The 15,816-nt window shown below is 47.5% G+C and overlaps 2 protein-coding genes across 3 annotated transcripts in view; both read right to left on the reverse strand.

Annotated features, from left to right (window-relative positions):
• The window catches only part of cp (ceruloplasmin), a 430,985-nt gene that overhangs the window by 326,447 nt on the left and 88,722 nt on the right, over nucleotides 1–15,816 (reverse strand). The gene's annotated exons all lie outside the window — the stretch shown is intronic.
• Nucleotides 1–15,816, reverse strand: part of anos1b (anosmin 1b) — a 44,662-nt gene that overhangs the window by 3,747 nt on the left and 25,099 nt on the right. Inside the window, exons 3-10 of one of the 2 annotated variants that reach the window (XM_069197621.1) lie at nucleotides 14,439–14,501; nucleotides 13,215–13,422; nucleotides 12,277–12,461; nucleotides 11,091–11,220; nucleotides 6,036–6,241; nucleotides 4,318–4,453; nucleotides 1,060–1,224; nucleotides 75–169 (exon numbers count right to left, since the gene is read on the reverse strand). In XM_069197621.1, the coding sequence (XP_069053722.1) occupies nucleotides 75–169; nucleotides 1,060–1,224; nucleotides 4,318–4,453; nucleotides 6,036–6,241; nucleotides 11,091–11,220; nucleotides 12,277–12,461; nucleotides 13,215–13,422; nucleotides 14,439–14,501 (1,188 nt within the window). Of the gene's footprint in view, nucleotides 1–74; nucleotides 170–1,059; nucleotides 1,228–4,317; nucleotides 4,454–6,035; nucleotides 6,242–11,090; nucleotides 11,221–12,276; nucleotides 12,462–13,214; nucleotides 13,423–14,438; nucleotides 14,502–15,816 lie in introns of both variants that reach the window. The other variant, XM_069197620.1, reaches the window with a different exon arrangement.

Consider the following 15,816-nt stretch of genomic DNA (forward strand, 5'->3'; position numbering starts at 1 on the left):
TTCGTGAAGGGGGGCACGTTTAAAAGCTGCAACAGCGAGCTGCGCGGCAGAGACCAGCGCAGACGGCCACCAACCTGCACGGTGGCCCTCCTCGCGGTCTTCGTCATGTTTTTAGCACACAGCTCCGGGTACCACGTCAGGAGATACGTACCGGAATCTTTCAGACTTTCTTCATAAAGGGAAGGGAAAGAAAATCTTAAAGTTACTACAGCACAGGAGGCGGGTGAAGAAAATACCACAGGCCCGGGATTGAGCAATGCGTTTGTCACACGCTTCCCCTCCCATGACTGGAAAATCAACCAGAATCAAAGTTAGTGGTCTGAGAAACATGACACAATCATCTGCCTTTTCTCTCCGCAGCCTGGACAGCAGCTCCGGAGGGGGGCTGCAGGCGCAGGGCTGTGATGTTCACACCTCTGTTTATTTTGTTGACATATTTAACAGAGAAACTTTCCCAAAACATCTCCCCAGTATTGTCGGCACCAAAACACAGTTGTAAAAAAGGCTGGAGTGCTTTTCCCTCCCTTATTCTGTATCCAACTAACATTACATCTTTCACAAAATACATCTCCTACTGAGTTCCAGGTTGTCTAAGCTATACAGATCCCTTTCAGAAACATCTGCTTTTAATTTATGGGCCATGCTGATATTATTAAATCTGTCCTCCTAGTTTTTTTTCTGAGAGAGATAACAGTAAATCAGTGCTCTTTATTTATGGTGTTCTGTGGTTTCTGGAATACACTTTTTCTCTGCTGCCATGGTGTCTCCAAAGCAGTTTTTTTGGAAATTGCAAATCTGGCTTTTTTATTTTACAAACACGTGCTGAATTATCTAAAAATGTCTGGTTCAGCACTGCTCTTGTGCCAGTTATTAAAGCCTCTGTTTTGAACAGGCAAACGGTCAAGGCAATGTGCAAAGCCTTTGTGTAACAAGGCAAAAGTATGTCTGAGAAAATGAGTTAGCATGCATCCCGATAATTATGCACATTTTGAGCACAATGCCGTCTTCTTGGAGTGTTGTGTCACTGAACGTGTTGGCTGAGCGAGGGACGTCTCTTGCCTTCGTGGGACGTCTTCCAGAAGACCTTGACCTGCAGCTGGTTGTTGTGGTAGTGTGGGGCGGCCGTCTCTAGCCTCAGGACGCCTGGCACGGTGTGAGAGCTGGGCAGCTCGTTGGAGACTTCCACCGCTGGCCCACCCTGGGCTGGACTGCCAGCGGTGTCTGCTGCTGGACAAACCCAGAGAAAAGAGCTGTTTTATAGGCAACAATTAATAGTGTGCTGACTTCTGGAAAGTTAGAGTAACTGGAATAATTCAACGGCTGACACCGAGAGGAAACCGAGATCATTGTTACCACAGTGTGCACTGAGACCCAGCACTGGATGCCAGAGAACACCAACCCTGCTGTATTTCCTAAAATCCTATTTCTTCTTCTGTGGAGCAGAAGCATTTAATAATGCCTTTCATTCACTATTAAAAAAACAAAACAAGGAAAGCTCACCTACAGTGCTCATGTTTTAAATTTAGCACAGCTGTTCATATATTTTTCAAATATTAGACACAGAATGGAATCGTGGCTTTGACCTTCTTCTGTCTAGTTTTAACTGAAGCTTAAAATACGCGCCGGTGGCAGAGGTCCTGATATTTGCGTTCCACTCAGGAGCTCAGCAGGCTAAAGCTGAGGTTATTTTTAAATTGGCAACACTAATGCTGTAGCTACAGTACCTTTTTTCCATTTCCTAAAAAAGAAAGGAGTGCCTTATGAATGAAATGTTTTTTTTTTAAAGATACTTGCAACAAAAAGAAAAAAAACCCTGTGCTGTAAACTGTCACTCAGAATCGCAGGAATAAGTGTGTTTTTGTGTTTCAGCAGCAATCCTGCCACTTTGTCATCCAGACGTCTCAAGCTCCTCACCTGGTGGGCCCTGTAGCTTTTGGTTTAACCTGCACAGTCAATTAAACAAGGGGCCTAATTATTCCAATTATTTTCTAAGTTAGACATGTATAGGATTTTTCCAAGGTCTACAGTTGATTACACAAGACGGTCACTTCATTAAAGATCAAGTTACTTATAAATCACCCCTGAGTCTGATTAGAAGTATTTCAAATTACGCTGCAAATTAAGTGATTAGATGATAAACTGAGAACTGCCTCCAGGAGACACAGACTACAGACTACAGGCTACAGACCCCTGTTGTAGCTGGAAGCTACGCACGGCTGTGCTGGACCAGTACTGGGATGGCTGACCTCTAGGGCAGTGAGTCCAAACCTCCCTCCTGGGGAACCACAGTGTCTGCTGGTTTTTCACGCTGGCTGGGCTGAAAATCGCTGCCTACCAGAGCTCTGGATCTTGCCAGTTGGTACCGGGTCGATAGCCATTACAAATCCCATTCAACGTTTTAGGCATTGAAAGCAGATTCAAAAATAAGCAGCAGATGGAAAACCGAGCTCGACCAATTTGAATAACCACAAGAGGCAGCGTTCCCCCAGACCCAGGGCTGGGAACCACCAAGCAGGTTGCTACTGTAGGTGGTGTTGGTAGACCAGCAGGTGGTGCTCTTTCCTCTGGGTCAGAGGAATGCCTAGGACCACCGTGCAATGGGAGAGCTGTCCTTCAGGTGAGGCAGTGAACGGAGGTTCTGACTACTGGGTCATTAAAGATCCCAAGGCTGTTTATAAGAGCAGGGGTGGCTAAATTCCACTTTGGGCTGCACAGTTCTCCCTCACTACGTTTTCCCCATAATACAATTAAGCAATTTCACAATCCTTTACCTGAGGCTGTGCCTCTTGGGTCCTATGTTTTAGCAGTGGAATTATTTTTTTCAGATAACACTTTAAAAAACAACATGTTTACGAACAGTTCCAATACTGCCAGGGCTTACAATGTTTGGAAATGGTCTTTAGGAAAAAAAAAAAGTACTAATAAAGAGGAAAACAGAGATTTAAAAAAATCAGATATAAAATCTGCTGGCTTGCAATTTTATTTAAAAAAAGAACGTGTTCATTAGAAATAGAAAAAGGGGAAAAGTTTGTCGCGTTGATAATTACTCAAGTGAGTGAGACTAGCTGTGCAGCCTCCATCGTGCTGGGCTGTGTGTCTGGAATCGGTTTGGCTAAATTAGCTGGGGATTTGCACTCTAATTAAAACCAGAAACAAAAACAACAACAACAACAACAAAAAAAGAAAGAAATCACTTCTCTCTTTAGCCCCGTGAACGATATTCCAGGCTCGGCTCAGGGCAAATTACGGACGAAAGGTTAACTACAAACGCAGAGGAGAAAGTAATGGGACGTCCCCTGAGGCCCCCCTCTGCGACCTGCGTTTAAACCTCATGGAGATCAGACTGATCCGAGGCGCAGATACAACACAGGCACTTGCTCCCAAAAACAGGCCGATTCCTTTCAGATGTACGATGGAAATGCCCTGGCTCTGGAGGTGTCCAGTCCTGAGGTGGGGCAAAATCTAGCAATGTACAGAGCTCTTCGAAGAAAAGATTGCTTATAAAAACTTCTTATAAGTTTAAAGAAACATATATGTGCAGGAGATTTTCACAAACTAAGGGTGTGTGCACGGAGGAGTCAAAAGTGGAAGGAACTTCTTTACACAGAGGGTTGTGAGCACATGGAACAAACAGCCCAGTCATACTGGAAAAGCTGATGCTCTGATGATCAATACAACAAAAGAGCAGGATGGGCTGTATACGGTACCTCCCTCTGACGTGCTGGCTTTCTTACTGTACTGCCATGGCTGTGTTGCATGACCATCACCTTCCGGCATGAACATCTGTATCACGTACCACTTAGACAGATGTGCCAGTCTCTCCCAGACACACCATGGGAGCATAATAGCAGATTCTGTGGAATCTACAACAGAATAATATTTACTGCTCTCTGATGCAGACAGAGAAGATGAAAACCCCTCGCCTGGAAGAAACCCAAGGAAGGCAGTGCAAGCGTTTCTAAGCAGATTAAAATGCTACCATCATTCAGGAATTGACAAGCAATCACAGCTGCTGAGTCTGCACACTTGAGGGAAGCTGAATGAAATTTCCTTTTGGAGTCTTGCCTGGACTATCTGTCACCCATGGAGTAAATGACAAGGGCGTATCGGGCTTGCCAAACTGCTGTACCTGCGGCAGGTGTGGGGAGACCCTCGGGCTGTGTCTCAGAGAGAGGGGTGCGGGTGTGGGGAGACCCTCGGGCTGTGTCTCAGAGAGAGGGGTGCGGGTGTGGGGAGACCCTCGGGCTGTGTCTCAGAGAGAGGGGTGCGGGTGTGGGGAGACCCTCGGGCTGTGTCTCAGAGAGAGGGGTACTGTACCTGCAGCAGGTGTGGTGAAGACAAACTGGGACCTGACACTCTTCAGGCGCTTCTGTACCCAGTAGGCTATGGCTTGCACCTGCACCAGGTATGAAGTGCTTGGCTGTAGCCCTTCAAGTTCAATTTCTGGAGTGACCTGCAATGAAACCCATGAGACAAACACATCAGTAATCTCAGCTGTTAAACACACACATAAGACACCGAGGAGGATTTATAGCCAGGTGCCGAGCCATAAAAAGAGTGCTCACATGGACTGCACGAAGTTCTTTTATTGGAACCAAATGGGATCAACATATTCATCTCAGTCCTGTAACACAGAGAATAATGGACCTTATTCAGATTTTAAATGAGTAGGTCCTCTTTAAAGAAAAAAAAAACAATTTAGCTGCCATTTCATAAATGGACAGTAATGTGAAATGTATCACCTGATTCTGTTTAAGCAAATCCATTGTTTTTAACTTTTGAGAAATCGTGATGAAATATGTTATTACAAGAGGAGAGGGTTAACAAAATAATGTGCAGGAACAATCTGCATTTTCCTCTGTTTTTCAGAACACAGTCTACATCAGTCGTTCAGTTCACGAAGGTTTCAGACCATACGTCTGGTATGCTCTTTAAATAAAGGCATGTAACCTTCCCGTCTACTTGCATTTCATCTGTTAGAAGAAGGGATGTCAGCTATCATTTCTGGTTATTGTAAATCAGGATTACCCTCAAAGCACAGCTAGCCAAAATACTTCATTCCCGAGTACACGCGTGTGCAAACGGATCACAGTCCCTTTGCCGGCTCCTGCCCTTCTGCATCAACGTACAGCGTGTTTCCCCTTTCTCGTCTCGCCATGCTTTGAAAAGCACGCCGATACAGCGTAGACAAAACAGCGCAATGTCAATGCGAGCCCTGACCAGGATTTAGATGTCAAGGCGTTGTTTCATCTGTGACGGTGTGTTTGATTTGCGCTGACACGGGCCCACGCTGAGCTCAACGAGCTCCGCAGCTGCCAGTGGGCCACATGTGCGCGAAGGGGTGGGAACTCTCGTAAAAATTCTTCCCCGCGCTAGAGCGGAAGACTCGACTGCCACCTCGATCAAAGGGAAGAAAGGTTAAGAGATTATAACAAGGTACAGCCACTGCCCGCTTCTCCATTAATAACACCTGAGACCCTGACCTCGCACTACAGTTACACCAAAGTTGATGGGACTTTAAACAAGTCACAGACTGGCCGTTCATAGCTACCATGACACACTGCAGACCCCTGACGGTGTCCTGATCTCGCTGCCTCCTGTGCTCTCGCCCAGCGAGTATCATCCAGCGGAGAGGAACGCGTATCAGATTAAGATGCATCTCACAGAGAAGCATCTTCCACAGGTACGATACAGGACAGAGAGCACCTAGCAGGGCGGTGGCTGTCTGGCCAGCAGTTTCATTGCCGTGTGACACGCTTGAGTCGGTTTCTCCCCTGACAGCAAAAGCCGCTCAGCTGACCCTCACAAAGGCCAACCCCCAGCGGTCTCTGGACACAGGAGTTTATTTTGCGTCCAAAACTGGATTTTTTTAAAGCATTTTCAGGGGCTGGGCATTGGAAAGGTGGACCCCAGCATGACACTTATGGTAGGACCACACAAGGGTGCTATCTCTTCACTTTCCAAGTGCTTGCAGGACACAAGGCCGGTGCCAGCTGTGTAACAGGAGCTATCGAGTAGGGGCAGGGGGAGCGTACCCCTTCGGTGACTCTCGAGCTCTCCATCTTGTCTTCCTGCCCCGCCGTGCTGGGCTCCTGGGGACCCCAAGAAACCCTGTAGTGACGGATGGCCAGGTCCTCCTCTCTCGGGGCGTCCCAGCGCAGAACCACATTCACCCGCCCGTCGGCTCTCGCCGTGACATTCCCGCTCCTGATATTCCTCGGAGGCTCAGGAGGGGTGGGATCTGCAAGGCACCATGTCAGATAGTTAACTGTGGGCGTGGGGCGACCTCTACAGCAGCTGCACATCAGTGGGCCTGCAGACCGTGTTCAAATTCCAACCAGTCATGAGCTCAGTTCAATCCAGCCTGAAGATCCAGCTGATGAACTGCCTGACGCCTGCCTTAGAAGTGGTTTTCTAGGACAACAGCTACTGAACACACTTTGATTCCTCACAGCACTATCTTTCTGCCAAGGAAAGCTGGCACTGCAGTCTGAATCCTGGATTCAGAGACATTTCCGCAGCAGGGCGACAGCTCGCGACAACTGTCAATGCCCGGCATCTGCAGGAGAGAAATTCTTAGTCAACTTTAGAGACGCAGAAAGAGAGATGGATTCACAGACAGACAGAAGAACTAAGCAGGAGAGATTTTTATTTTACTGACAAGCACTTTAGGTGTTATAGTATGGTAGACTATAGTATACATTATCTCAGTTCAGGTGTGTGGCTGTGTCAGCATGCGTAGGCTGCAAAGGAACAAGTAAAGGTTTATTTCAGCTGTAGAGAGAAGAAAGAAAACACAATGTTTCGTCCCTTCTTTGGAGCTCACACCTGAAGGCTCCACGGCCGAAGCCTTGTGTTTTTTTTCCTTCTCTTTTCAGCTGGAATAAACCTTTACTTGTTCCTTATCATCTCAGTTTTATCTGATTATTCCGGTTTTGTACAGTGGAAACCATGACCAGTTCTGGAGAATCCCGGAGACCATAAGCCATGGAAAAGCAACGAAGGAGAGCAGGAATGTGAGTGGGAACAGGCTGCAGTGAAGAAGGAGCAGGAGTGGGGGTTCAGAAGGGCTGATTTTAAATTGCCCTGAGGCATAAGAGAGGGGACAGAGAAAAAAACTGTTTCTAGCAGCCCTCCTGCTCCCCTTCATTTCTCAGCTGCACGTCTGCTCTTCAGATCCTTCATTTAAACTTCACAGCTTTCAACTTTCTACCCAACTTACTGTGTAAAGAAGGATTTATTTGGAACAGCCAGCATGCGAAAGGCATTAGGGCTAAGCTGCCTCTGGTACTCCTACAGGCAATGACAGATCCGTGATGTGAGCAATGCTGCCTGAATCTCCCACTGCAAAAGGATGGGTGTTTCTGTCATCCATCATAGTCCGGTCAGGCATTGGCAGGGCGTAAGAGTGTGGCTCCTATTTGTCTGACTTGTTGCTTATTAAAGGTTAGAGTCCAGATGACCGGCCATGGAGCAGGGCCAGCACACGGTTCCTGCATCTCTGATCAGCTCTCCTCTCCCTGCAACTGGACTCTCACAGTGAAATCTGTGAATCCCTAAGGCACACAGCAGCGGCTGACACTGAGTGTCCACTGAAGGGTCAGCTTTGGCTGGCCTCCGTGGCTCAGACACACTCCGCTGTTTGGACCACTGATGCTCCACTCCAGGACTCAAAGAGCCACATTCTGGCATTTTTGCCAGGTCTCCCTGAATAATGACCTCCTTCAGACCTGAGAAATGTGATGAATTGCCCCAATTAAGAACATTATTAAGGCAATTAAATAATTAAGAGGTCAGGTAAAAAGAAAACCAGGAGACCCCTGTGACCCTGGGGGGCTGGAAGCCTTTTTCACAGTCACTAATTGATCCCCAGTGCTTGTGGGAGTGAGGATCCAGAGAGGGAAAAGTGACATTTCATGGTGACAAAAAAGCAAAAAAAACTTATCGGAGTCATTGCACAGAAGAAAGTTCATTTAAGAGCTTTAGAGTGGCTTTTAAATGTGACACAAAATTCCCCAGGGGCTTAAACTGAAATTGAGCAGGAGTCTTGTGTTTAATATGTGTAATAAAAATAAACGTCTATAAAGACAGGCCAAGACGCTGAGACTACAAAACTGTCAGGTCTCCAGCCCACAAAAGCCTCATAATGAGTTATCAACTCAGCATCTGGTCCTCACTGATATTGAACAGCACAGGCTTTTCACCAGCTTATGAAGTTAGGTGAGAGAGGGGTGAAAATAACCTTAGGTGATAGGAGACAAGTAAATTCACCCTCTCCAGAGCACGTCAATCAGAGGAAAGAGAAGATTGCGTTCCTGAAGCGCTGCCCACACCGCACACTGCAGCTGGAAGAGACAGGCTTGCAGCCATTGGGAAACTGAAACAGGAGTTTGCCTCTAGGCTGTTTCCACAGGAGTTGTGTTTCGGCCCCCCAGCTCTCTTATGACCGACAGCGCGACAGAGACAGCACCACCGCAAGATGGGAGAGCCCCAAAACAAAGCTTCTGTTTCATCCAAGGGGAGCTTAATAAAAATCGAGTTTTGCTTCTTTCAGTTACGGGGGGGGACAGCTGTCACTTAGATTTTCCTTCCCTGCCTTATCAGCACACCGTGCGCTTTCATCTGCGGCTTTCCCCAAGCGAACCCTGACCCCGGCATTCCTCATCCACCAAAATACTTCGCCGTTTGATAAATACATCTAATTATTCGAAGATGTTTCAGTGACACACAAAACTAATGGAGAAAAACTCTTTCACCAGCGCTTTAATGCCCATCGCCATCACTCCTGTCCTCCCCCTCCTGACTCCAGATACCGCGCGCAGCTGTTCCTGTTCATCTTCCAGTAAGCCCTGCGCCTGCGGCGTCACAGAAGCGAGCCAGCACGTACGATGGCACTGCCGCTCGGACAAGCGTGACGCTAACGCTGGGTAACGCGAGGGAAAAGGCTGGAGAGAATTCGACTCTGAACCTGGAGCCGATAAAGCAGATTGGTAGGAAAGAAATATGAGCCGTATCGCAAAAGCAGTTAATCTCTGCCTTCTTCTTCCTGCCTAAAACAATCTCATTCCCTGTCTGCGGACCTGCTGACACGTACACTTATCTCCCCGACAAAGCTGCTACTTTTTGCTTTTCTAAAAAAGATGCTCTCAAGAAGCAGGAAATTTCAGACGCACACGAAGCTGATGTTTTCTTCTCACAACTGAAACAGAAAATCGGCGTACTTCATCCAGACAGGACACTGGGCCTGCTGTGTGTTGTGGGTATTTCTGTAGCTACACTACACACGGAGTCAACAGCAGACAAGCCCGGCACGCTGCTTGAGTTTTTGAAAGCAGATTTTCTGTAATACAACATATTACACAGCACTGAGAGGAGTACAGAAAATGAAGCGCTGGGTGATTTTTCTATAGTTCGTATTTGGCCTGGGCCAGGGTTTTGTCCAAGATCACTGGCTGGTGGAGCACAATCTGGGCCTCTGTCTTCACTTCCTGTGCTGCACTGCACTTGGGCATTGCTTGGTCTTGAGTCTAATTGGCATCGATGTGAGTGTTTTTGACTCCACAGTAGCAAATTGGGGGAAGAGTTAGGTGGCAAAAAGCTTTGTTAGTCCTGTGAGAGATCTGTTTGAGTTAGATAGCATTGCATCGTGGCGCCTATATGACATCAGAATCTGAAATATTATAGAATCACCAGGATTGTCATAGCAAAAGGGGAGGGATATTTATGCATTCGGCATATTTTAGTTTTTATTTTTTATCTATAGTTTTCCCCAATCTAATGTCTTTCACCCCTGAAAGTGTTTAGTTTGAGCATTCAAGATTTAAATCAAACTGGAGCATCACAATTGGGACATCGCTGGAAGGGGACGAATACTTGTGCAAAGGTTGGCAATTTAGTTCGCACTGTACAACAGAAAACCCCCAGCGCTATTACAGTAATGAGAAAAATGAGCACATTTCAAAAATGCAGAAAGCTGCCTAGCGAACAAGAATCAAATATTTTTATTTTACTGAAGATGGAGGACAGACATGGAAAGTATTTGTTTGTAATCTTTCATGGCACTCAAAATATGTTTAACATCTGATTAAAGGTTAAGGACAATTTCTCTTCAAGCTCCAGAGGTTGTGCAGATGTGGCGATTACTGGTGCCAGCAGTGCTTAAACACAGCAGTTTGATGAAACGCTAGAATTCTCTGGGTTCTGCTGCAGACTTTTATAGAGATTTAGTTTGTCTCGCAATGTTGTTGTGGGTAATTCTTCAGAAATGATTTGGCAGACATCTCGTCTTTAGAATGAAAGCTTGTCGTAAGTGTGTTTTAGTATTAATGACTAGTATTTTAGTATTAATTAGAGTGCTAGATTTAAATTAAATTAAATGTATTCATTAACTTTATTCCACCTCCCTCTTGCTTTGCTGCTTTCATTTTTGTTGAGCATGTGAAATTAAGCCACTTTAGCTGACTGTACGTACTGAACAACTGTCTCAACGGGTCATTTACTAATTCTGTACTCTTACTGATGACTTTCATGTGCTAAACTGTCCGTTCTTGTTAAAACAGTGTGAGAAAAGCAACATACATTGCAAAATATGTGGATATTTTAATTTTTTGTTATCACACGAAGATTGGAATTACAGATTAGGGCGAGTATCACAGTATTTTACACTACAAATATGCTGATCGGGCATAAGGTTCTATTGGAAAATACGGTACAAATACTATCTCCCAACTCCTCCACCCCCCAGAAAAACACTGCTCATTCATGCTTTTAGATTTCAGTCAGTTTCAAGTAAAATTAATCTGCAAAAGAGAATACGTGATGTCTGTATAAATTAATTTTTTGTGCGCAAAATTCAATAAAGGACCAGCCTTAAGGTGTTGCAAGACGTTTGCAGACAGAAAGGTTGCAGACCTCCTGGTTTACGGTTCAGGTTGGAAATCGAATACTGATCTGGCACAGAGGAAGCCTGCATCCCCCAGCGCTGCTCTCCAACATAATTTAATTCCAGAAAAACACCATCGGAACTAGCCGGCAGCCGGGAAGCCGCATGCGCAGTGAGACGCCCGCCCCGCCCCGCCCCGCCCTCTCACCTCGGGAGGAGAGGAAGTGCTTGCTGGGCGTGGTGAAGCCGCGGGTCCCGTGGGCGTTGACCGCGCTCACCCTGAACTGGTACCACCGGTGCGGCCTCAGGTCCCTGAGCAGCGCACGGTCCTCCACGGTCTGGTGTCGGGGGGGGGTAAGGACAGGAGGAGGCACGTTAGAGAGCGATCGCCCGTTACCCGCCGCAGCCTGCAAACGCCCTCTCCCGCCCGGCTGATGAGGCGCTGCTGCCGAGCAAGAGCAGACCCCACGATGTGCAGAGCATCCGAAGAGCCCGTCTTTCAGGTTAATGAAATCCGGGACGATTGCATCCCCGAAGACGGATGGAATAAATTCCGCTGGGGGCGACAGCAGCCAGGGGGGAGTCCCCACTTTCATGCAGCTGAATGGTCCGGAGTGCTCTGATCCGTACGGGGTCAGGTTTTTGAGCACCTCTATTGTTTTAGACAGCAGCTTTAGTGGTTGTTCTTTTCCTAACTGGAATCTGGAAACAGAACTGGCAAGAAGATTCTCAGATCCTGGGTTCTGAAGGGAGGGGGATGCCCTCCTTCCTGGATGCTCTGACAGGACGCCGGGTTACTGTGCTTGTGTTGCTGAGGTAATTGACTGTGAAGCCTCGGACGGCTACAATTACACAGGCCTGTCTGTGACTGTTTCCAGAGCCCAGGCAGGGGTCCAGCTTGCTTTGTCTGTAAAGAGCAAATCGGTGCCTTACGGAGATCAGAAACCTGCGAGGTCAGCCCAGGCCTGCGATGTCATTTTTGAGAAAACTGGTCCGTTTATATTGTGTTTTTTACAGACAGTTTCTTTACCAAGCCAAAGCACCTCTCTTACTCTATTAGCAATGTACAGTACATTTCCACTTGCTTAATTCAGAACCTGGCTCTCCAGACTTCTTCAGTCACTGGCTAAATGTCCACTCTGGCCTAATTTGTACTGTAACTTACTTGTAATTGTAATTGACTCAATTAAGTAATTGCATATTAGGTTTGCATATTAGGTTTGTAATTAAACCAGAGAACCTTGCAACTGTCCAGGACTGGTGTTTGGAAACCTTTACATGAACGAAACCTGCTCAATTTGCATTTGCTCAGTTTGCTAAATTGGCCTCTACAAATAATATTGCCGGATTTTATCCACCCACCACCAGTCATAACGACTGTTGTTTGATTTTACCATGAGGACTGTCTGCCACGGCGTGGCTTCATCTTCGCTGGGGTGTATCCCATAATTCCACCGTCTCTGCAGGATGTGCAGCACGGGCTCCACAGAAACATTGAATCGGGATTTCCAGGAGACCTCCACCAGCCCGGCTCCGTCCTCCAAGAACGACATGTCTTTCCTGGGTTTCAAAGGGACGCCTTCACAAAACAAAACAACAAAAAAAACCACGAATTTACCAAAAATGCCCAAAAATGGTTAATGCGTGTAAAGAACAGCAACATATTTGAACCCCAGGTCTGTCTGCATCACAGAATGAGCCAGGACACGTCAAGGGAGGCATCTGTACATGTTATGGCCAAAGGATTCAAACTGAGCTTTGAAAAAACAAAAGAAAGAAAGTATCCAAGTCATGGGATACGGAGACAGGGAACCAGAGGAGACAAGGACACCCCAGACTGGGGACCAGGGTTCTAGTGATGAGACTGCAGTTTTCGGGGGGTGTGAGGGCTTGTCTTTGGGTCACTCTCAGCAGCGGGGTCTGCCGGGAGGGTCCAGGGAAGACGGTGTGGGACAAAGGTTTGGCCAAACGGCAGAGACATGCTGTTATTTCTGAATGGGGAAATTCCGAAACACCTGGGAGGGCGAGTGCACCTCTCCTTCCTCTGGAAGCTCCTCCGTTGCGTGGGGGTTCAAGAGGAAAGAAGCTCCACTTGTAAAAAAACCGAACCTGCCAGGACCTTCTAAGAAGGAACCCTGAAACAAATAGACACACTTAGCAGATCTGTAACTGCTGGGATTGAAAAGGCCGCTAACCGGAAGTTAAGAAAAAAACCCAAGCAAATGCAACACTACATTCTTAGGGTTCTAAAAGGATCCAGCACTGGAGCTGGGAATCCCAAGCCAAGGCTGTTAGCTTCCCACCCAGGGCAGACGGAGGACATGCCCCTCGCCTTTAAAGAGGTTGGCCGGAGTCTGGCAGGTGTGCCCGCAGCCGTTGGGACAGCACTTCCTGGTCCCAGCGCAGTCGCGGTCCGCGGCGCAGCTCTCCACGCAGGCCGCCGCGAAGCCCGAGGCCTTCTGGGGAGCGGGGCAGTCCCCCTGCTTCCGCGCCCGGATGGAGCTGAGGAACTCGGAGCTGGTCACGCACTCGTGGTGCTTCTGCAGGGGAGAGCGCAGCGCGGACAGCGTCAGGGCCCTGCCTCTGCCCGAACCCGCCCCTCCGCGCCCCCCCGTCCCTTCCCATCGGCTTCGTTTCGCTTCCGAAGAGGGGGTGGCGAGCGTTTCACGAGGGGCCTGTCAATACGACATTTATTCCCAGGCCTCCCAGCAGTGCTCCTGTGCCTCAGGAGCAAAACCTGCACAAATCATCGCCTGTCTCGTGATTGATATGAGTGCCAATAATTTCACACGCATCAGGACAACAACTTAACTGCTGCAAAACAAGGAAACGATACTTCTGTTCCCTTCAATCAGGGAGGTACAATCCTGCCGAGACTATAATGATAAAAAAAGACCTCGTTTCATTAAAGACGGTGAGCTTGATCTGTCTAAATGTACACTGGCATTTGTAAAGGGAAGGATAACGTTTTCTTGTCATCGCTGAACTAGGCTCCTTACAGTTTCTGCTTGTGTTAAGCTGCAGTCGCAAAGTGGAAACTGTGCGTAAATCGAGAAGGATTAAATTCTCGCTGTTCCTGAGCGGTTTTGTCAGGGTAATGGATTCTCTGCACCAGGGGAATGGTTTCAATCAGGGAGCTGGAGGAGGTTTTTTCTTCTACTTACACAAAAACATATTGCAAACAAGAAGATAAAAGAGTCAAATTATTGCTCCTGAAATGCCATGATCTTTTATTTAAGTATAATAATTCAGGACCTCACTAATGGTTTGTCTTTAGCTCTAATTTGAGTACAATAATTTAGAACCTCACTAACTCTGAGTCAAGGAATTCCGAATCGAAGGGTTTGGACATGAGCTCTTTTTTCTCTTTCTTTTTAGGACCTTTAACGGGCAGCTACAAAAAAAACACTTTCTTTAATGCATCTGTTCTCGTAGACATGCTTTCCTCTCTACCAGGGGGATTTTAATGGCTGGCAGACGTGTAGCACAATCATTCCATTTCTCAACTGCAGAAGACACTGCCTCCCGCTCCGATGGAGAGGCTTCCAGAACTCACCTCACAGGGCTTGTGGGACACATCTCTTCGGGACTCCCACAGTTCCTTGCATGGCTGTAAGCACTGTAGACACAGAGGACAGGCATGTCAACTAGGTCTCCGGAGAAGACACGGAATCAGAGAGCAAACTAGAGACCGGGCTTGAAGCATGTGGAGACCAGTGTGCGGAGCTCAACACAGGGCCATATCACAGCAGCCAGAACCTTTCACGGCTCTCCGTCAACGGAACCGGGAAAAACGTTCCGTAGTAGCAGTAGCAGGAGTCCTCGTCTTTCTCTGTGACGCCTTTTCGAAAGAGTTCTGTTGGGCGCAGTTTGCGAACGGTACAGGCAGGTCGAACAGTGCGCTGGGGCCCCAGACTCTCTCAGGAGACCTGCGCCTTGCTGCGCACTCTCGGGATGTATCAGCTTACGCTAAACCAGCTGCTCAGGGGATGTGTTATGTCCTACCTGGCGGCTTTGTCTGTCTTCTTTAACAACATAGGAAGAGGGCATATTTGGGAATTGTGACAGTGAAAGGGCTGAAGGCAGTAAGGGTAGCTTGGTGGGAGTGTTTTTTATTCCATGGGGATGCGGCTTCTTCTCCCTGTTGCTGTGCCCTGACCTCTCTCCACAGAGACATCCCGCCAGGAGACGGGCAGGTCATTTCCGAGTTTGTTGAGGCCCAGCTTGTGAAAGTGTCAGGCTGGGACGGATCAGATTTCACCAGTGTCTGCATTAAGGCTTGGTCACCCAGCCCCTGCACAGAGGCTGCGGCCCCAGTCACTGGCAAGTGGAGGTGGAACATGGCTGGAACCACAGTGGCAACCAGGGAGGGGGAGACAATTTAATACCCTTACTGGCTACCCCTGTCCCACCTGTCAGATGGAACAGGCAATGACATTCATTCTAACAACCAATGTTGCCACACTTTGTTCTGTAAGAGAAATCTTAATTTACATGGAGGTGGACACAGAACAACACCATAAATTAATGATCAACAGCTAGCAAGTGAACAGGAAGAAGACCTCCCGTCTGGTCAATAACAATAACAACAAGATGATCAATGCAAATTCCTTGCAGTTGTATTGTGGTTTTCACATGATGATACCAAAGTGCTGGGAGGGACCCATTTCACCCCCGGCAGAACTGCAGCCCCACCTGGTCAACACAGCAGCCCCAGATCAGGGCAGGAGTGAGAAAGTACTGCAGCCGCTGAATTAAATGAGAGCTTTAGGGAGGCCAGGTTGTGCCAGACCAGAGTGGAAGGGAAAGAGGTGAAAGACATATTCACAACAGTTTAGGGCTAAGACTGGTCATAACATCTTTAAAAGAACTACATTTTTGGTTGTCCAATAAACATCTTGAACCTACCATCAGTAACTGACCTTGAAAGACTC

This window comes from Lepisosteus oculatus, chromosome 13 (genome assembly GCF_040954835.1).
Source record: "Lepisosteus oculatus isolate fLepOcu1 chromosome 13, fLepOcu1.hap2, whole genome shotgun sequence".
Classification (NCBI taxonomy): Eukaryota; Metazoa; Chordata; class Actinopteri; order Semionotiformes; family Lepisosteidae; genus Lepisosteus; species Lepisosteus oculatus.